At 54.1% G+C, this 19,451-nt stretch overlaps 3 protein-coding genes across 3 annotated transcripts; 2 read left to right on the plus strand and 1 right to left on the minus strand.

Moving 5' to 3' along the window:
• On the plus strand, positions 1-5,447 carry LOC131563603 (C-signal-like). The gene is made up of 6 exons (XM_058813712.1): positions 1-260; positions 739-790; positions 3,903-4,090; positions 4,452-4,610; positions 4,909-5,019; positions 5,334-5,447. The coding sequence occupies exons 1-6, from the start codon at positions 15-17 to the stop codon at positions 5,445-5,447; spliced, it is 870 nt and encodes a 289-aa protein (XP_058669695.1). The 5' UTR covers positions 1-14.
• A 659-nt stretch (positions 5,448-6,106) lies between these two features.
• On the minus strand, positions 6,107-8,413 carry LOC131563564 (C-signal-like). Its single transcript, XM_058813660.1, has 6 exons — positions 7,999-8,413; positions 7,636-7,687; positions 7,246-7,433; positions 6,819-6,977; positions 6,606-6,725; positions 6,107-6,310 (listed from the first exon to the last, which is right to left on the minus strand). Exons 1-6 carry the CDS (start codon positions 8,143-8,145, stop codon positions 6,197-6,199), a joined length of 780 nt encoding a protein of 259 aa, XP_058669643.1. The 5' UTR covers positions 8,146-8,413; the 3' UTR covers positions 6,107-6,196.
• A 3,031-nt stretch (positions 8,414-11,444) lies between these two features.
• On the plus strand, positions 11,445-19,080 carry LOC131563548 (nucleolar and coiled-body phosphoprotein 1-like). The gene is made up of 15 exons (XM_058813642.1): positions 11,445-11,503; positions 12,091-12,220; positions 12,463-12,587; positions 13,146-13,236; positions 13,779-13,858; positions 14,046-14,090; positions 14,613-14,647; positions 15,034-15,197; positions 15,381-15,486; positions 15,608-15,688; positions 16,089-16,220; positions 16,757-16,855; positions 17,074-17,792; positions 18,305-18,378; positions 18,550-19,080. The coding sequence occupies exons 1-15, from the start codon at positions 11,445-11,447 to the stop codon at positions 18,632-18,634; spliced, it is 2,025 nt and encodes a 674-aa protein (XP_058669625.1). The 3' UTR covers positions 18,635-19,080.
• The last annotated feature ends 371 nt before the right edge of the window (positions 19,081-19,451 follow it).

Raw genomic sequence — 19,451 nt, forward strand, 5'->3', positions numbered from 1 at the left:
CTGTCCCAGTCCCCATGGGTGCCCAGAGCCACACCCTGGGCTGTGCCGGGCTCCTCTTCAGGCCAAGCAGGCGGCAACCCTGCCACGTGTCACCACCCGGCGCAGAGGCTGGGGACATGGCTGCGCTGGCTCGGAGCGTGCTGGTGACAGGGTCCAGCCGGGGCATCGGGCTGGAGCTCGTGCGGCAGCTGGCCGCCAGCCCCCGGCCCCCCCAGCACATCTTCGCCACCTGCCGCGACCCCGAGGGCCCCAGAGGGAAGGTCAGTGTGGGCACAGGGAAGGGGATGGTGCTGAGCCAGGCGGGCAGAGAGGATCCACGGTCCCCACATCCCTGTTGGCTTGCTGCCCTGGCTGGGTAGCCCAGGAGTGGGGGCTGAAGTGCTCTGGGGGTCTCATAACCCCCCCAGCTCCCTGGATAAGGCAGTGCCCAGTGTGGCAGGGTGGGATGAGGCTGGAGAGGCAGACATGTATTCACCACTCACTCCTGCTGTGCCCATGGCTGACCAACCCCTTTTCTGTGCTGGGATTACTCAGGAGAGGGGGCAGTTCCTAAGCCAAACAGCATCTGGGCTGGCTGTGGGGTTGCTGCCCTACCCCATCCACTGGGGATGGCCCTGTGCTCTTTCCCCACAGAAAGCAAAGCCACCCTGGCTCAGTGATTTGGGAGCAGGGGTGGGACACCTGACCATGCAGCCAGTGGCTTCTAACCTTCTCCCTTGCCCCATCATTTATTTCCAGGCCCTGCAAGACTTAGCTGCCCAGCATTCCAGCATCAAACTGGTCCAGCTAGGTATGGAGCAACCTTTCTCCTTGCACCCAACATTGCTCTCCGATGACTTTGGAGGTGGGAGCAGGGGTGGCTTTTGCAGGAAGCTCTCGCCCTGACAGGTGGGGAGGGATCCATGGGGAAGCATCCATGCACACTTGGGTAAGCTTCTCCCTGCAAATTAAGCTGTGCCCTGGCTGGAGCAGTCAAACTGGCTTCAGAGGAGGCAGAGGTGGGTCCAGGCATCTCAGCTGAGCAAGTGTCATGGGAAAGGCATGACGTCTCTTCCCAAGGATGCTAAATACAGTGCCCAGGTTTTGGGCTAGGACACATGGGTTCACAAAGTGAACAAGGCAGGGCACAGTAACCACCTGGATGGTTCCTAAGGAGGAGGGTTGGTTGGAGGAGGTCATGGTTGGCATTTCTTTCAGGTAAATAATGGAGGAAAAAAACAGCTAAAAATGACACATGGGAAATCTGCCCAGCCTGGTACCCCAGGCTGATGCTCTGACCCAGAGGCACAGGATGTCCATAGCTTGGACTGGGGAGATGTCCTCTTGGCCATTCCCTCCTTCTATGGATGTGGGCCAAATTCAGAGACCTTTTTCAGCAGCATTTGGGAGAAGCACAAGCAGCAAATGGACCTTGGCAGCCTAGGGAGAACAGCCAGGCTGGCATTTGGAATTGGCAAAGTTGGAATTGGGGTATTCACAGGAAAGAAGCTTCCAGGGTGCTGGACAGGTACAGGCTCTCACTGGGGAGGACAGTATTTGGGTGAAGAGTGGGGACATAAGGAGCACCAGTCTTGAGAAAGAGATTTCCTGTGTTCCCCTGTGTCTGAGAGAGTGGGGGCTGCTTTTATTAATGAAGAATTAAAAGAACATCTAAATCCAAAAGAAATGTTTTGGCAAAGTGCCTGCACTAGGATTGCCATTGCTGTAAAAAGTGAGGTGGGAAGCAGCCATAGCTTCTAAATATTTGTATTTCATTGAAGCCAATAATAAGAAAACTGAATCAAGGCTATTCCATATCAGTACCTACCTATCTACCTACCTGCTTATTTGTTTAAAAGCATCTGAAAAGTTCAAATAAATTCAGTTCAAGTTCAACTTTTTAAATACTACTTAGAAAATAAGACATTCTTGAATTCAGGCTTTACTACAAAGAGGCAGCAATTCTCTCTTTTGCTATTAAGTAGGTTATTAAAATAAAATACCTTCTCTGTAATAAAAAATGAGCTGTGAAGCCCCAACTGGCAGTACCTGATGGGAAGAGCATGGCCAACATAAAAGGGACATCTCAAGGGACTGGCCATAACAAGAATAATCTTTTCTAAAAACACACACCCCAAGCCCCAACCTGTCAATAAAGTCCCAAAGTAAGCTTAAAAGCTCTTAAATATCAACAGCAACAAGATATTTTTTTAAAAAGAGAAGTTGCTTCAAGTTCTCTTGCTCCATAAAAAGGAAGAGTTGTCTTCAAACCAGTAACAGGCATAGACTCTTCAGGAAGAAAAGTTAAAAAAATAACTCAAAAATGTGTAAGATCTGTCACTTCTTTTCATTATCTCTCTTTCTTTCCCGCCCTTATTTCTTCCAGGGAGACAAGCATTGGTTATTTCATCAAATTTGGGGGTTAAGGACTAAAAAAGTGTGGGTCCCACATGCCTTGGAGCAATGACTCAGCTAACCCAAATAGAGCAGTTAATCATTCACCAGGTGACCAAAAAATCCCTCACTTGTACTGGAGTGACAGAACCTTGAACTTCATCCCATTGTTATCCAAAGAAATAACACCAAAGCACTCTGTGACTTGTCCTGCAATTAGACATGCAATATCCTCTTGAATCCCAAGACTCCTTCCCCTCCCAGCAGACCCACAGCAGATTATCCCCATGGTGTTCCCCTCAAATGTTTTTAGGACACATCCACAAAGGTCTGGGCTGCACAACACAAGGTAGGAACAAGTCCCATGCTGCTCAGATACTTGCTTACCACCATAAAAACATCAGGCTAGTTAAAAATGCCAGGGAAAAGGATCTCTTTGCTGCCCATCAGAGTACAAATATTCCAAGAAAGAAATCTTCAGCCTTGGAAACCTTTGCTAAGTCACTCTTTTCCAAGAATGAGAACAGAAACACAGCTCAGGGGCCAAAGTGTTGCAAAAAAATAAGGAATCTGCAGTCCCCCACTCCCAGCAGGCTCATCACATTGGCATCTGCAAAAAACAGGCACAGAAACGTGCATGGGAACAAGGGCGCACTCCAACCTGCCCATACACGTGAATATTCATGGTTTTAAGGGCTCTGTGGTACACCTAAGGTATTAAAAAGCAATATATAAAGTTTAATGTTGGCCTAATTAGCCTGTTTCACATCCTGAAGGTATTTAGATGACCTTTTAAATAAACAAATGATGGCCACTTCAGTTGGTGAGTATCCAGGACAGGAGGTAAATCCTAACAAACAACCCTGACAGCTGGATGCAAACTTAAAAAAACCACCACTTTTATTGCCTAAGTCAGAAAAATCCTGCAATTAAAACATGGCAGAATTTCAAAAGCTATACTAATACTTAAGCAAAGAGGAAGGCACTGGGGATGCTTATCCTTGTTAACCCAATTTCAGTTGTGCCTTGTTACTTGAGAGGGGTTGTCCCCACAACTTGCTCAGTAGGGATAGGGAAGTTCAGATTCAGAGCCTGCAACCAAATACTGCAGGTTACATCCCAAATCTTTTATTACTTGTACTCAGCTCATCTGTCAGCTCCAAAACGTTGTGGGTAACAGCATGAAGAAAAAAATGGCTCCCTGTGGAAATAAACTTGGGAGTGTCAGTGTGCAAGGACCAAGCATCCCTTGTACAATCATAAATTCCTTAGATACAGAAAGCAAATACAGACAAATTTTTCCTACCAGTAGCCCCCACATGACCCAAAATGATTTGAATTAAGGTTTAATTCAGCTGAGGATGCAAAACCAAGAGGTGAGGACAAACTGCTGCTCATTCCAATGTGCATAATCTGCTAAACCTGCTGCATCCTTTCTGGATAAGTGCGGCTTCCAGCCACAGCACAATTTCCAGTGGGTGCTGTGTGACCCATCAGAGCTATTCTTCCCTTTGCTTTTTCCCTGGCAGACACAGTGAATTTGCCCAGCATCCAAAGGGCCATGCAGGCTGTGGGGAATCATCTGAAGGACCAGGGCTTGAACCTGCTCATCAACAATGCAGGCATCAACTCCCATGCCACACTGTGCTCCCTGGACTCACAGGAGATGCTCGACGTGTTCGCCACCAACGTGGTTGGGCCACTCCAGGTTGTCAAGGTATGTCTGGACCTTTTGCATTTCTTCTCTTTGGGAAGATGTTCCATTATGGGAATAAGGGCACCTCCATGGATCTCCCCTGCCTACCCAGAGGAGCTCAGCAGCTTAGCCCAACCCAGCATCACCCTTAGTTCTTCCCCACCTGGAGCCTGTTCCAGGCTCACTGGGCCAGCTCACTCCTTTCCTGGGGAAGGAAAGGCTGGAGCCTGGCCCCTCCTTGGGGCATCTTCCCCATTCTCTGCACTTCTGCCAGGAGTATCTGTCCAGCTGCTTGTCTGCAGTCTGTGACAGAGCCCTCCAGGATGGTCCTGAAATTTGGGTTCTCTTGCATGTTAATGGAGCATTGGTGTCTTTGCATCAGGAATTTCTGCCGCTCCTGGAGCAGGCAGCAAAGGGAGAGGGAAAGGAGGGTCTGAGCTGCAGCAGGGCTGCTGTCATCAACATCTCCTCCAAGCTGGGCTCCATCGGGCGGTGCCTCCACGTGCCACAGGCCCCCATGTACCCGTACCGGGCCAGCAAGGTGAGCTGCCAGGGAGGTGCTGGACATGCTGTCCCAGGCACGGTGCCCATGCAGGGGAGGGAGCCCCCAGGTCACCCCCTGCCCCAGCCACCCATCCCCTGCCTGGTTCTCCCAGGTGGAAGCACAGAGACTGGGACAGCAGCAGCCAGGACTGAGCCTTTCCAGCAGGTCATGCTGATGCTTTGTTGCAGGACCAAGTCCCATTCCCCACCTCCACAGACATTTTGTGGCTATGAAATGTCTCCTCTCCTGCCCACCCATTCCCTGGGTTGTGCTGGCAGGGCTGTGCCTCTTCCAGGCTGCCCAGAACATGGTGACAAGGTGCTTGGCTGCAGAACTCCAGGACAAGGGGATCTTGTGCGTGGCCATCCATCCTGGCTGGGTGAAGACGGACATGGGCACACAGGAGGTACTGGGCTGTGCAGGGGAGGGTCAGCAGGACCCCCACTGAATCTCCATGTTCTGGGGAGGGCAGGGGCACTTGGGGGATTTTATGTGATGCTGTGGCTGCCAGGACCATCTTCTGGAGCAGAGTAGGCAGGGAGAAGGCAGCAAGCTGCAACATACTGAGTATGTGGGATAGCCAGCCCTGTCTTCCCAAGCCAGCCTGGAGAGGTGTGGCAGTAAGGAAAAATATCCCCATGAGCATCATGGATGCTGCTCCCAGGCATGCACCCTCCCCAGGAGCTGCTCTCTGTTACAGCTCATTGTCCTTTTCTGCAGGCACCACTGACAGTGGAGCACAGCGTGAGGGGCATCCTGACCGTGCTGGCCAGCCTCTCACAGGACACCTCTGGAGCCTTCCTCGACTGGGAAGGGAACAGCCTGCCCTGGTGATGGACAGATGGACAGTGTCTCTTGCCCATACTGCAGCCTCTACTTGGTCACCCCTGCTTGGTTCACCCCTCTGCATGGTCACCCCTGCTCACTCCCAGCCCTCCCCACATTGCTGGGGAGAGGGAATCAGCCTGGGAAACAGCCTCTACCTCCTTTCCCACAGCATGTGTTACCTTTGCTCCCTCTGTATCCCTCACTCTGTAAACTCTGGCAGCTGATGTCTCTCTGCTCTGTCTCCATATCCAGTCTCAAACCCCTTTCTGAGCCCATGGCAGGATCCCTGTGCTCTGCCCAAGCTCTGTGTGTCCCTCTGTCCCACCTGTGACCAGGCATTCCCCAGCTGAGGGCAGAGAGCAGCTGCTCCCTGTGACTCCCAGCCCCTCAGGCAGCTCAGCCTGGGCAGGAGAAAGCCAGTCCTGCAGGGGCTCAGAAGATCTCTCTCCTCTCAGGAGAGGGCCCAGCTCCAGCTCCTCCAGTGCCTCCTGGAGGGGAGGTCTCCAGAGGGCACTCACGGTGCCATGGGAGCTGCTGGCTGGAACTCATGGGGGTGCCAGTGACAGCCCTGGGCTGGGGCAGCTCTGGGCACCACCAATCCCCAGAGCAGGAGTGGGGTATCTGGAAAGGGCCACCCCATGGGCTGGCACTGCACAACAGAGCTGGGGGTCTCAGCAGGAGTTTATTGAGGATGTGGGGAAGGTGGGAGCAGTGCCAAAGGGACATCATGGCTGCCAGGATCCTGCAGTGGTGTCTCACCAGGGGATGACATTCCCTTCCCAGTCCAGGAAGGTGCCGGTGTCCTTCTCAGAGAGGGAGGAGAGGACCTTCAGCATCCCTTGCACGCTGTCATCCACTGTCACGGGGGGCTGTGGGGCACAGGGCGAGATGCAGCCCATGCCCAAGGCCTGGCTGAGGGCCCTGGAGCAGCTGGAGCCAGGGGAAAGAGCTGCTCCAGGGCAAAGGGAAAGCTGAAAACCCCAGGGAGAGGGACTGAGACAAGAACTGAGGGGATGGGGACACCCAGCACCCAGGACAGGGGGAGCTGCTCCAGCAGGGATTGGGCAGGCAGGGAAGCCATGGGCAGGGGCTCATGACAGCAACTCCCAACCATGCAAAATCAGCCCAGGAGCTCTGATGGACCCGCCCCGGGGGAATTCCTACCGCGTGTCCCGCAGCGCTGCCCATGTCGGTTTGCACCCAGCCGGGGTGGAGAGCGACACAGAGGATGCCGTGCTCCTTGTACGCCAGGGACTGGCACTTGCTCAGCATGTTCAGAGCAGCCTGAGGGGAAACAATGAGGGACGGTGGTGGCAGGGGAAGGGGGGCTGCAAGGGGACCCGCAGCCGTGCAGGGAAAGCAAAGCTGTGACAGTACCTTGCTGCAGCGGTACGAGGTGACTTGCATCAACTCCCAACCAAAGGCAGAAGCGATGGAGCCACCAATGCTGGACATGTTGACGATGGCAGCCTTGCTGCAGCTCAGCCCTGAGCCTGGGCTCCCCTGGGCAGCCTTCTTCAGTAAGGGCAGAAATGCCTGAGAGGAGACAGAAGGGACAGGAGCACACATGGACACAGCACAGGGCAGGGGAGAACTCCTTCCACAGTGGGCAACACGGACACCAGCACTGGGGGGCATCCTCCCTCCTCTTCCCTGCCGGGCTCCAGCTCCTGAGCTCCAGCCCATGGCTGCCTGAACTTCTCATTAACTGAGAGCCCATCAGGGCACCAGAGCTGTGACAGGAGCCCCTCCCACCAGCCCTTCATGCTTCTCCAGGACAGCCCAACGTGAGTGAGGGTCTCACCTGACCCATCAGCAGGGGTCCAATTGTGTTGGTGGTGTAAATCTCCCTCATGTCCTCTGATGTCTCGGTATCAAGCGTGTTCAACTTCACAATTCCAGCATTGTTGATGAGGAGGTTGAGCCCAGAGCCCCCCAGGTGCTCCCCAACCTTGGCTGCAGCTGCCTTGATGCTGGCTGGGTCAGAGACTTCTGCAGAGCCAACACAGGGAGGTCAGAGCCTGTGTCCCCGTGCTGGAGTCTCCTCTGTCCCCCCAGAGGTGGCAGTGCCTGATGGCCCTGCAGGCACCAGCCCATGGCACAGCTCCCTCCCAGCACGGGGCTCCCAGGGTGTGCCCAGCCTGGGCACTCGCCAGAGGAGCTGGGGCAAAGGATCCGCACTTGGGGCACCTACCGAGCGGGATGATGATGATGTTGGGGTGCTTGGAGGCCAAATTCTGTAACTCCTGAAAGACAGGGCACTGTGTAGGCATGGAGAGGCTGGAGGGGCTGTGCAGAGGCTCAGCCATTCCCAGGCAAAGCCCATGCCACTTCATCTCTGTCCTGCATCACTTTGTGTCCAACACCTGCTCCAGCTGCCACACCAATGGGGCTCTGTGCCTTCTATACATGCCTGGTGCCATTCCCCCTCCACGTATCCCACGCAATTGGTCCTGTGGTGTCCCAAGCCGGCTGACCTGTGCTGCAGGTGCTTGACTGCAGCTCCAGTCCATTGCAAACACCATTCCTGATCCAGTCTCCCCCTTCCCAGTCTCACCTGTGCTCGCTGTCCCTTGGGGTCCCGACAGGCTGCAAAGATCCACTGAGGTGGGTTTGGCATCCTCAGGAAATGCTGGATGAGCCCCAGGCCGATGCCTCGGTTGGCCCCGGTGACCAGAAGGGAGCAGACGTGGAGCCCGGCCATGCTGCCCTGGCTGTGGCTGCACTGCTCCCTCCTGGACTCTGCCAGTGCCTTTTGCTACTTGGTTATCTCACATGTTCCCATGAGGACTTGCATCAGCTCGTGGCTCTCAGAAATTCTCTGCCTGCACCTCAATCTTTTGGCTCTGGTCCATACCCATGATCCACTTTTCCTGCTGGCTGTGGAATGATGCAAAGGGAGCCAAGTGTTCTGCCCAGGCAGGGAATGCCCTGGGCTGGGTGTCAGGAGTGTTGCTTTATGCTGCCAGACCTGAGCCTTTTGGTTTTCAGGGCCAGCACTATCCCTGTCCTTGCAGTGTGACACCCTCTCCCACCACCTCCCTCCCTCCTGGGATGCCAGGCCTGTCCCTCCCCTTGCCCAAGGTCAGGCAGGCGAGGCTGGACTCGCTGACTCTGCACACTGCAGTTTGTTGGCCTTAGTTTGTGCAATGCCAAGGCCAGGGCTGGGGATGGAGCAGTCAGGACAGGTGAATGCCCCTTGAGGACTTGAGGATGGAGCAGCCAGGACAGACAAGTGTTCCTTAACCATAAGAACAGGCTGAGAAACCTAGAAACCCTCCAGGACCACTGGGAAAAACCCTCCAGGGCTGACCAGAGTGACCCCTTTCCTCAGAGTCTGCTCTAACAGCACCTATAATATTTAAGTGTGATAGAAGGATAATCCCTGTGCCGTCCCTGGAAGTGTTCATGGACAGGCTGCATGGGCTTCTGAGCAATCTGGTCTAGTGTAAGGCATCCCTACTTGTTCAGGGGGGTTGGAACTAGATGGTCTTTAACATCCTTCCCAGCCCAAACTATGGCTCTGTGATGCTATGATAAAATTCAGGTTTGCCCCTGGGTGTGACTTTGGTGTAGCTGGGAGCCAGGGCTGTGCTCAGGCACTGCAGGGGAACATCCAGCCCCAGGGTGGTCCAGGTACTGCCCAGCTCTTTCCTGCAGTATTGAACCAATTGATGGACTGAACTCCCAGGGAAGCATGTGGTGGATTCAGGAGCTTTGGACAGGCCTGAGGATCACTGAATTATAGAATCATCCTCCAGAAGCTCCTGTTGCACCTAAAATCAATGGAGAATTATGACCTGCATGTTTCCATGTGTCCCCACCCTGCAGGGAGGGTCTGGGCATCTGATGGATGATGGATGGATTGTACTTGGTGGTCTTAGGGGTCTTTTCCTGTCTAAATGATCCTCTGATTCTGTGATCCCATTGCCTCCCCAGCTGGTTCCTGCTGTAGCATCACTCAAACTGCACAGACCATTTGCAACAGTGGAATACACACAATTAACATAGTTCAGAGATGTTGTGTAGGTAGTTTAAAGTGATTAATAACCACTTCTGTGGGATGTGATTGGGCAGAACTAGGGTGCATAAGCTTGTGGAACCTCTCCTGCTCCAACTGGAAATGCTGCTCCAACTTTGCTTTGCAAATGGACAATGATGAGTTCCCATGTTGAGGAGATCTGATCCACTATCCAAATGCAACTTTTCCAAATAAATCAGCTTTTTTCAGTAAGAGCAAACCCTGCTGCCTCCTCTTCTGTGTGTGTGGTGAGTTGACCCTGGCTGGATGCCTCACATTCACCAAAGCCTCTCTATCACTTCCCTCTGCAACTGGACAGGGGAGAGGAAAAATGTAACAAAGGTTCATGAGTCAAGATAAGGTTCAGGAGAGATCACTCTCCAAATACCATCACAGGCAAAACAATCTCAAACTGGGCATATTAACTGAATTTGTTACTAACAAAAGCAGAGCAGGATAATGAGAAGTAAGATAAATCTTAAAAATACCTTCCCTCCACCACTCCCTTTTTCCCAGCTCTACCTCCCCCTGCTCAGCAGTGCAGGGAGGCAGGGAATGGGGACTGTGGTCAGTTCATCACATATTTTCCCTGCTGTGACTCAGGGAGAAGAGCTGGAGTCCTTCCCCAGCTCCAGCATGGGGTCCCTCCTATGGCAGACAGTTCTCCATCAACTTCTCCAACGTGAGTCCATCTCCTGGGCAAGAATTCTCCACAAACTGCTGCAACATGGATCACCCTTCCCTGGGGTGCAGTCCTTCAGGCACAGGCATGGCTGCACCATGGGCTGCAAGAGAATCTCAGCTCCAGTGCCTGGAACACCTCCTCCTCCTCCCTGTGCACTGACCTTGGTGTCTGCCGAGCTACTCCCCTCACATATTCTCACTCCACTCTTCTCTGGCTGCAATTACATCTGCACAATAACTTTTTTGTTTTCTTCTCAAATATGTTATCACAGCGGTGTTACCACTGTGGCTGAAGGGTTTGGCCTTGGCCAGCAACACGTCTGCCCCTGGCTCTGCTGGACATGGAGGAGGCTCCTGGCAGCTTCCCCAGAAGGCCCACCCCACCAAAACCTGGCCATGCAAACCAAATACAGGGTGACAATTATATCCATCTTGCTGTGCCATTTCAGTGCCCCCAGTGTCAGCCCACTGATGGAACCACAGCCTCTGGCACGGAGATGGAAGGCGCTGACTGCCCCAAGTCACAGCTGAACTGGGTGAGGGCAGGAATTTCCCATCCCTTCAGCCAGAACATCTCCCAGGTTGCTTGACAGATGAAGTGGCTTTGATACCTTAACATGAGATAAAGGATGGGCAAGGCTGTTGTGGCAGGACGCTTCTTCCCACGGGCAACCATCTGGGGAAACCCTGGGATTACCTGGAGCTCGAACCAAAGCTAAAGGAAAGAACATAAAACCAAAATAGAGTTGCAGGGATGGTTTAGCATCACATGTGAATCACTGAATGGCAAACTGTTCTGACTGGGCTTGGAAGAAACCTGTTGTTCCAACACCCCGCCATGGGCAGGGTCACCTTCCCTTAGGCCCAGAGCCCCATCCAACCTGGCCTTGGATACTTCCAGGGATGGGGCAGCCTCAGCTTCTCTGGGCAACCTGTGCCAGGGCCTCACCCCGTTAGCAGGGAAGAATTTCCTCCTCATATCTAATCTAAACCTGCCCTTTTTTTTCAATTTGAAGCCATTCCCCCTTATGCTATCACTCCAGGGTCCAAAGTCCTTCTCCAGCTCTCCTGCAACCCCTTTATGAACTGGAACCGGCTCTGACATCTCCCCAGACCCTTCTCTTCTAGAAAGGGACGCGCGTACCCAGGAAAAGCGCCGGGGTTGGGCACAGGGATAGGGCAGGACATAAAGATAAGGATGAGGATTAGGATTGGGGTGAGATGGGGAGGGCCGGGAGCCGGGCCCGCCCCGGAGGTGGCGCTGCCGGGCGCCGCTTCCCGTTCCGGGCCGCGCGGCCATGGCGGCGGCGGCCGCTCCGCCAGGCGGAGCGAGCCCGGGGCTGGCGGCGGGGGAGCGGTGAGGGGGTCCGGGAGGGGGGTCAGCCCTGCCTGCCCTGAGCCACCGCTTGACCCCAACCTCGTGTGGCCCAGCCCCTCCTGCCCTCAGCTCCGCCTGCCCTCAGCCCCTGTCTGCCCTCAGCCCCAGCTGCCCTCCGCCCCGCCTGTCCTCAGCCACTGCCTGTCCTCAGCCCCTGCTTGACCTCAGCCACTGCCTGCCTCCAACCTTTACCTTTTCCCAGCCTCTGCCTTTCACAGTTCAGTTATAGTTAAGACTTGGTTCCAGGCGAATTGTTATTGGGTGATAATGAACAATGTGGAAGGAGGTAGAAATAAATGTCCTCTCCTGTGTGGGAGACTTGCAGAAGGCCAGGCACACTCCAGAGCTGTGAGTGTCCCCCTCCACTGTCCCAGCAGGATGCAGCAGGACCTGTGTGTCCCCAGCAGCGTGGCTTCCTTAGTACAAAGCCCTTAGCATGGGTGCTTGCAGAGAAGTGGGTGGATTTGAGCAGTCTCCTGGGTTTGTGGCTGTGCTTGGAGTGCAAAACCCTTCCGAGGGTGATGGAGCACTGCTTATGGCTTGGCGTCTTGTCTCTTCTTGTGTAGTCTTGTGTGTGTGGACAAGACTGTGGCTTCTCCCAAACTCTATGTCCTGGAGCCATGGATTGCTGACCTCTTGGTGAATTACGAGCAAGTGGATGAGCATGAGAATTTCCTGGCTGGGCAGGTGGTGCGGGTAGGTACCCAGAGGGCCTGTCCCAAAGTGCTCCAACAGCCTTTGAAATCAGTTCTGGGAAGTTCACAGTGCTTCCCAGTTTGCTGGCTGTGGATGTGCAACTCTTCCTCCTCAACATCTCTGATGTTAATTTTTGTTTTGAGGAGGAAAAGCTTGGTGTTGTGACCGCCTTCCTGTGAAACTTGTTCCAGGTCTATGAATAAGAGTTCTTTTTTTATTCCCTTTCTCCAATCTCCTGACAGGTCTTGAGTGACTCGAGTGCAGCTGGCCAGCCTGGGCTGCTCCAGGACGCTGTGGTGCAGGTCTCTGACGGATCCTGCTACATCCGTGTGGTCATTACAGTCGAGGCTCTGCAGGCAGAGGAAAAGTGGGTTCCACCGTGGCTTGGCGTGGCTGGGAGAGCAGCTCTGCACAGCTGCTGGGAGCACCTGGGGCTCCTGCCTGCTCTTGTCTCAGGTTGTGTTAAGCTAAAGCAACCTCAGGGTGGGAAGCTGGTGTGAAAGAGCTGCTCAGAGAAGAAAGCTGGAATGCTCTTGCTGCGGTGTCTGCTGGTTGGGATGGGCAGGGATCCATGGCAGAAACTGTGATGCCATTAGAAAGGACTGTAAAGCCCTTGGGTTTTGTGGAAGGAGCCAGATCATTAACCATGGTAGCCTGGGCTGCTCCTTCAGTGCTTTCCTCCATTTCCCCATTTGGACACCCTTAAACTCTTGGGGTGCTGGCAGCAGAGAGCCAAGAATAAGCAGCAGAAAGATGCTGCTCTTAGGCAGGAATTACTAAGGAGCCCTTGGTGCCTGCTGCTCATGCTGAGACACGTTCCAGAACGCCCCAATGTGGCTGGCAGAGCTCTTGCAGGAGCCCCACTGTGTGTCTGGGGGGGTCCAGCTCTGTTCTTCAAGGCACTCCTGCTCTGCTCCCTTTCCAGCGCCCACCTGCAGCTCAGGCTTTCCAGCCTTAATTGCAGAATTATCGTCCTGCAGAAGTACACGGTGTGTTTTCAGGACGAGGCCAGGCTGGTAAGTGCTCTGAGGAGTGGAAGCAGCCTGTTCCTTTACCTTGCTGTGCTCCCTGCACTCTTGCCTGCTCCCAGCTGCTCCCAGGAGCTGAAGGCAGGTGATGGGTGGCCTTTCATTTCCATCTGCAGCTCCTGTGGGGCCTGTGGCAGCTGACCTGGCAGGGATGAGCCCTCATTGGGGTACATCTTTCCTCAACGGGGTGCATCTTTCCCTGGGTCACCTGGCTGTCACCTCTGCCTGTTGGACAGCTGCAGAAGGCCTGCATGGGCTGGTGGCAGAGCAGCCCACTGTCCCCTTGCAGTGGTTCAGAGGTGTCCCCACAGACTCCCCTGGCCTGGCCCACCCTGCTGTGTGGCTCTTGTGGAGCCATCAGCTGACACAGGAAGACACAAACTCCTGTTTGAAGGGGGGCTGTCCTTTTTGAGGAGACTTTCTCTTAGACTGGAGGGTTGGTGGCAGAGCTGGGGTGGGTGTGGGAGTGCTGGCTGGCCCCAGGGAGGGCAGGGGCAGTGGTGGGACTCAGAGCTGCCTTCTCCCCACAGGAGGACTGTGAGTTTTACCTCACGGCCCAGCAGTTCATCGTGCTGCCCATGCAGAGGCAGAGGATGGAATCATCTGATGGGTAAGGCCCATGGGATGCCTGGGTGGGGCTGTGCTCAGGGGGACTTCTTCATCTTCCCCACAGCAGCACTGACCTTGGGAGTCCTGCTTGTGGCAATCCCTTTTAAAGGAGGGATTGTCTCCAAAGCAAGGGAGAAGGGACATAGGGACTTGGACGGAATCAGTAACTGGCTTCTTTCTTGCTGCAGGAACCAGAATCCCTCTGTGATGAAGAAGATAAAGGAGCTCTGGCTGTGAGTATGGGGCTGAGGGATGTATCCAGGTACCCTGATGTGTGCAGCCTCAGACTGGGGTTAGAGCAGGCTGGCAAGGGCTGGCACAGGTTATGGCAACTCCTGGTTAACCTGTGTGACTCCTTGCCCTGGAATGTGACAGAGTTGAATAGAATGGGAAAAATGAAATTGTGGTGGCACATTGCCAGCCTCTTCCTCTGAGCTAGGAGGAAACACCTGAGGGGAGCTTGTTCCTGCCAGTGGTGGGCAGCACAGCTGTGTGGGTCAGCCCTGCACAGCTCATCCTTCATCCTTGGAGATCCAATACTGGAGATCCCCAGGGCCTTCAATCCATCCATCTCCAGGGGTGAGGCTTCCTGATGGCTATTGCTGGCATACTGAGCATGTGGCCAGATCAGCATCCAGTGAGGGATCCGCTACTTTCACAAGCTGCTTCTTCCAATCCAGGCTGCTTGACCTGTGGCCAAGAGCTGTGTATGTCCCAGCCCTAACCTGGCTTTGTCTTCTCCTTGGTCATTGCAGGAGGAATCTTGCTGTGAGGAATGCTCCCAGCTCAGGTAAAGGGTTGTGGGGGGCATGCAATGCTCTGAGTGCCTGGGGGAGCCCTTGGGTTTCCTCAGCTTGGTCCATGTTAGGCAGAGGTAGCACAGACCTGGTCAGATCTCACAAGTGTACATTGCTAAGCCCAAAGCAGGAAGAGATAATGCTGATAGCTGAAGCAGAGTGGGACATTAAATGCCTGTGCTCGTGCTTCTGGTCCAGGATTTGTGAAGAAAGGAAATATAATTTTTAGAAGCAAAGGAAGTGCAGAATTGTGGCTGCTCCCACAGGTTTCAGTGTCATGACAGTCACTAAGTCATGCAGCAGGGTAAAAGTGTTTGCAAGTGAGGCTTGCCTGAGTTCAGCTGTCTCCTCCACTGATGTCTGTGTGTTCTTGCTCTAGAGCCCTCTGTCTCTCAGCTGATTGATGCCATAGGACAGAACCAGCTGGAGATTTTGAAGGAAAATGCTGAGGAATGCTTGGATTTATGGAAATCAAAGGAGAAGCCAGTGACAGTGGAGGATGAGGTTCCCATCACCCAGTGGGAGGCAGAGCGCAAGAAGGAGGTCAGTCTGTCCTGCTGGCACAGCTTGAGGTGCTCTGGTGGGTGGGAGAAGGAAGGAAAGGACAGTGGGCAGAGCTGGAGGTTTGCTGGGGATTGAGATGGTGTTGGGTGGGCAGGCACAGGTGGACTCCTGCATCTGGAGAGGGACTGCCCAGCAAAAACCTTGTCACGTGTCTCATTTCAGCAGGGTGAGGATGTTTTCATGGTCCCAGTCAGTGCCCTGGTGATCCCTCCTGAGGAGGAGGCAGTGGTTTGTGATTCTTCTGAGGCAGTGTCTGCAGGGTACACAGGTAGGCAGTGCAGCACCCAGGCATGTGGAATTAGGGGCTCCCTGGGGTGGGGAGAAGAGTTCCCTTGCTCTGGGTGTGCCTCATGCTGGGGATATGACCAACAGTGCCCCTTTCATTGCAGATACAAGCCAAGCAGCTCCTGGAAAGAGTAGTGATGACAGGACAGTGCCAGGAGACCCAAGTGTTGTATCTCAAATCAGCTGTGAGTAGCAGAATCTGCAGATGTGTTGGAATGACTTGTGTTGGAAGGGACCTTAAAGGATATCTAGCCCCAATCTCTTCTATGAGTAGGGACACATTGCACTAGACCAGGTTGCTCCAAGCCCTGTCCAACTTAGCTTTTAACACCTTCCAGGGCTGGGGCAGCCACATCTTCACTGGGCAACATGTGCCAGGGCCTCCCCACCCTCACAGGGAAGAATTTCTTAAAAATATCTAACTGCCCTCTGTCAGTGTGAGTCCATTCCCCTTTGTCTGCCACTCCATGGCCTTGTCTAAAGTCTTTCTCCAGCCCTCTTGGAGCCTCTTTAGATACTGGAAGGTTCTTGGAGGTCTCCTTAGAGCTTTCAATTCTCCAAGCTGAATAATCCCAACTCTCTCAGCCTGTCTCCATAGCAGCAGTGCTCCAGCCCTTGGATCATCCTCATGGCATCCTATGAACGCTCCAGATCCCATCCAGCCTTTAGTTTCCTCTACAGTTGGCTCAGCCCATCTCCCTGGATTGAGTGGAGGAGGTACTGGTGTGGCCAGGTCTTTGGGAGACGTTGAGCAGGCAGGGGATGGTCCCAGTCCTCAAGCTTCTTGAAGCTGCAGCTTTGGTTGGTTGTGCTGGGACCACAAGAAGTCATTTTGATGCCACCACTGAGCTTGAGTCTCCTGCCCTGGTGTGGGCTCCTTGCCGGCTCTGGCTCAGCACCACCATGGGTTTGTGTCACTTTACTTGGCTTGGTGTCACCAAGCTTTGCTGCAGAATTACCTGTGGAAGCTCCATGTGGAGGAGGAGCTGAAGGGAAGAACTGTCCTGGGCAGTGCAGGGTGTAGGAGAAGGCCTTCTTCATAGCTGCCTGCTCTCTGGGCAGTGTCTGCCTCTCCACCGCCTGCCCTGTGAGATCTTGGAGAGGATCTCACTGGGATATGCCACATTTTGGGCTGGAAAGGGCTGCAGAGCTCCCCTCAAGAGCTGTCTCTGAGATCTTGTGCACAGGGGACCCACAGGGAATGGGCAGCTGCTTTCTTTGCTAAAATCAACACTCTGGCTTCTTCATTGCAGGTGCTGCATCACCAACCTTGTCAGATAGCCTGGGGGGATCCCTGGACAACCCCTGGAATGGGATGCCCTCGTTGTCTTTGACCCCAAGCTCTTCAGATGGTGAGTCCCCATGTCCCAGGGCATCCAGGCTGCCTTCCTGGCAGGAGACAGCTCCACTCTTCTTAATGATGCTGGCTTGATTTCCCCTGGCCATAAAGCAGTGCTGTGGTGTTCCCATAGCCTGGATCTGCATCATTCCAGCCCTGCCACTCTTCCTGTGTGCCAGGGCAGGTCCCACCACCACCCTGCTCAAACTGACTGTGCTTTTCCTTTACTAGAGAAGACCTTTCAATCTGACCCTCCCCTGAAGACCCAGAAAGATGTGGCTGCTGACAGCAACACCACTGACCTGTTGGAAGTGTGCAGCCAGAGCTCTGCTGAGGGCTCACCGCGGGGAGAGCCAGCACAGACCTCCTCTCCCTCCCTGCTCCGCTGCTACAGCCATCCCAGTCTGGTGGAGATCAGCACCAGTGAGGCAGCATCAGCTGCAGAGGCAGCCTGGGATGCCCTGTGTGCTGATCAAAGCCTGCAGAGATCCAGGGCTTCTCAGCCCACCCTGCCCACTCTTTCTCCAGCTTTCCCAGTCTTGCCCAGCAGCAGCTTGCAATCGCCACCTGGCAGGATTCCTCACAGGGAGCAGGCCTGCTCCAGTGGCACAGCTTCCTCTGCAGAGGCGTTGAAGCCTGGACTGGCTCACACCAGGACAAAGGGAGGAGAGACTGTGGTTGCCAAGAGGAAGCTGGTGGAGGAAGATGAACAGGCCTGCAGTGAGCAGCAGCATCTCTCAGGCACCTCGAAGCACAGGGGGAGAGGCACACGCAAGGGATCCGTGCTCGGGAGCCCACAGGGGGCAAAGAAGAGCAGAAAGGAGACAGGGCTGCAAAATAGAAAGGAGCTTGAGGAGGAGGAGGAGGAAATGGAGGAGGAGGAAGAGCAAGCATCCCCTGCAGGAGCTGGGCCCAGCTCCAGGCCAGAGCAGTGCAGTGCTCGGGAGTCGGTAAGTACAAAGCAGCTGGTGAGGTCCCCTGAGGGCTGGGGGGGCTCTCTGTGCCCACAGCACTGGTCTCCATCCCCAAGATCTTTCCTCACCAGGCTGGTGGAGATGGGAAATTGAATGCAGGTGTCAGTGTAGATGGTGGAGGATCTTGGAATCATGAGGGAGTCATGTAATCACTTAGGCTGGAAAAGAGCTCCTGAGATGGAAGTCTAACCATTCCTCAGCACTGTCAAGCCACCACTGAACCATAGCCCCAGCTGCCATATCCACAGGTCTTTAAATCCCTCCAGGGATGGTGAAGATGTGGTTTAGCCTGAGTTAAACAATTGGGTAGGAGCAAACAGTTGCTGGAGCATCTTCTGAGCTATCTGGGTAAAAGATCAGAAGCGAGGGAGAGACACCTCAATCCTAGGTGTTTTCCTGGGCTTATTGGGCTCTCAGGCTGCATGGGGCAGCACTCTGGGTACTCTGGCTGGAGCAGACTCATCTCACCCTCCCCTTTGCTTTTGTAGTTCATGGAGAGACCACCCCAGTACCAGTACGAGGCACCGAGCCCCGAGCTCTGCCAGCAGGTACAATCTATCAGGTCAGTGCCATATCAGCCATGGACTCGTGGCTGTCCCTTGTTCCTGCAGTGGGACTCACATACCTATAGTGAGTCCCCAACCTCTGCCCTACCCCTTGTCACCAGCTGCCCCAGTGGCATGTCCACAGCTGGGTTTCTTCTCACCCTGGCTCCTCCTGTCTGGTTTCGCAGGATATCAAAGGCAATGCTGATGTGGGCATGCTGGATGCTGGCTGAGGAGGAGGAGGAGGAGGAGGAGGAGGAGGAGGACTCCTGAGCCCAGCCCATCTTTCATTCCTTTGTTTCTTCAGTGGGTTTGTCAGAACATTGGGATGAGTGGTTGGGGGAGGGATGTGGGGATACCAGAAGCACTGTGCCTCAGGAGACTGCTGAGTGGGCTCGCCTGGCTGCAGAAACCCTGGTCCAGAGGTGCTGGCATATGACCTGTTGAAAGCCAATACCCTCAGTGCCAAGAGGGGAGAAAAGCATTCTTTCAGGCATGCCTATATGTGAACCAAAATCCCTCTCCCACCTCTTCATCCTTTTCAAATGCCTTGTCCCAGCAGGTGGGGACAAGAGGTGACCCAGTGCCACCGTAGCAGCAATGGCAGAGGCCCCACAAGCTGATCTTGCTCCAAAGGTACCCCAGGAGCTTGTATGGTTTATTGAATAAGTTTAGGTAGGGTCCTGCACTGTTTATTACAAAAAATATCCCGCAGGGTTATGCTGTAGAAATTAAAAATTGTATATTTTTTAAATACACAGCTCTTGTATTAAAAAAAAAAAAAAAAAGAAAAAAGAAAAAAATCCCAAAACAAGCATCTTGCTTTGTCGTAAACATCCGTGTGAGGAATGCGTTTGGTCCGGAGCAGAGGGCAACACAGGAGAAAGCCACTGGGGTGTTGGGATCACGCTGGTGCCGTCAGGGAGCTGCGGGGATGGAGCTGCGTGCTGGAAGGCTGGGTCATGGTCCCGCTGATGGAAGCCTGCGTCTGGCGGGGGCTGGAGAGAGCAGTACCCCTCCTGGGGCAGGAGCTGGAGTGGTGGAAGTGCCTTGGGAACGCTTCCTAAAAATAGCTGGCTGCCTAAAATCA

This window comes from Ammospiza caudacuta, chromosome 13 (genome assembly GCF_027887145.1).
Source record: "Ammospiza caudacuta isolate bAmmCau1 chromosome 13, bAmmCau1.pri, whole genome shotgun sequence".
NCBI classification, from domain to species: domain Eukaryota; kingdom Metazoa; phylum Chordata; class Aves; order Passeriformes; family Passerellidae; genus Ammospiza; species Ammospiza caudacuta.

What these genes read in the sequence shown, in the direction of transcription:
- LOC131563603 (XM_058813712.1), top strand. Translation starts at nt 15, where the DNA reads ATGGGTGCCCAGAGCCACACCCTGGGCTGTGCCGGGCTCCTCTTCAGG. An exon ending in CCGAGGGCCCCAGAGGGAAG is followed by an intron (nt 261 to 738) that starts GTCAGTGTGGGC and finishes ATTTATTTCCAG; the next exon opens with GCCCTGCAAGACTTAGCTGC. An exon ending in GGCCACTCCAGGTTGTCAAG is followed by an intron (nt 4,091 to 4,451) that starts GTATGTCTGGAC and finishes TCTTTGCATCAG; the next exon opens with GAATTTCTGCCGCTCCTGGA.
- LOC131563564 (XM_058813660.1), bottom strand. Translation starts at nt 8,145, where the DNA reads ATGGCCGGGCTCCACGTCTGCTCCCTTCTGGTCACCGGGGCCAACCGA. An exon ending in GACCCCTGCTGATGGGTCAG is followed by an intron (nt 6,978 to 7,245) that starts GTGAGACCCTCA and finishes GTCTCCTCTCAG; the next exon opens with GCATTTCTGCCCTTACTGAA. An exon ending in CCTCGTACCGCTGCAGCAAG is followed by an intron (nt 6,726 to 6,818) that starts GTACTGTCACAG and finishes GTTTCCCCTCAG; the next exon opens with GCTGCTCTGAACATGCTGAG.
- LOC131563548 (XM_058813642.1), top strand. Translation starts at nt 11,445, where the DNA reads ATGGCGGCGGCGGCCGCTCCGCCAGGCGGAGCGAGCCCGGGGCTGGCG. An exon ending in AAGATAAAGGAGCTCTGGCT is followed by an intron (nt 14,091 to 14,612) that starts GTGAGTATGGGG and finishes TGGTCATTGCAG; the next exon opens with GAGGAATCTTGCTGTGAGGA. An exon ending in GAGGAATGCTCCCAGCTCAG is followed by an intron (nt 14,648 to 15,033) that starts GTAAAGGGTTGT and finishes TTCTTGCTCTAG; the next exon opens with AGCCCTCTGTCTCTCAGCTG.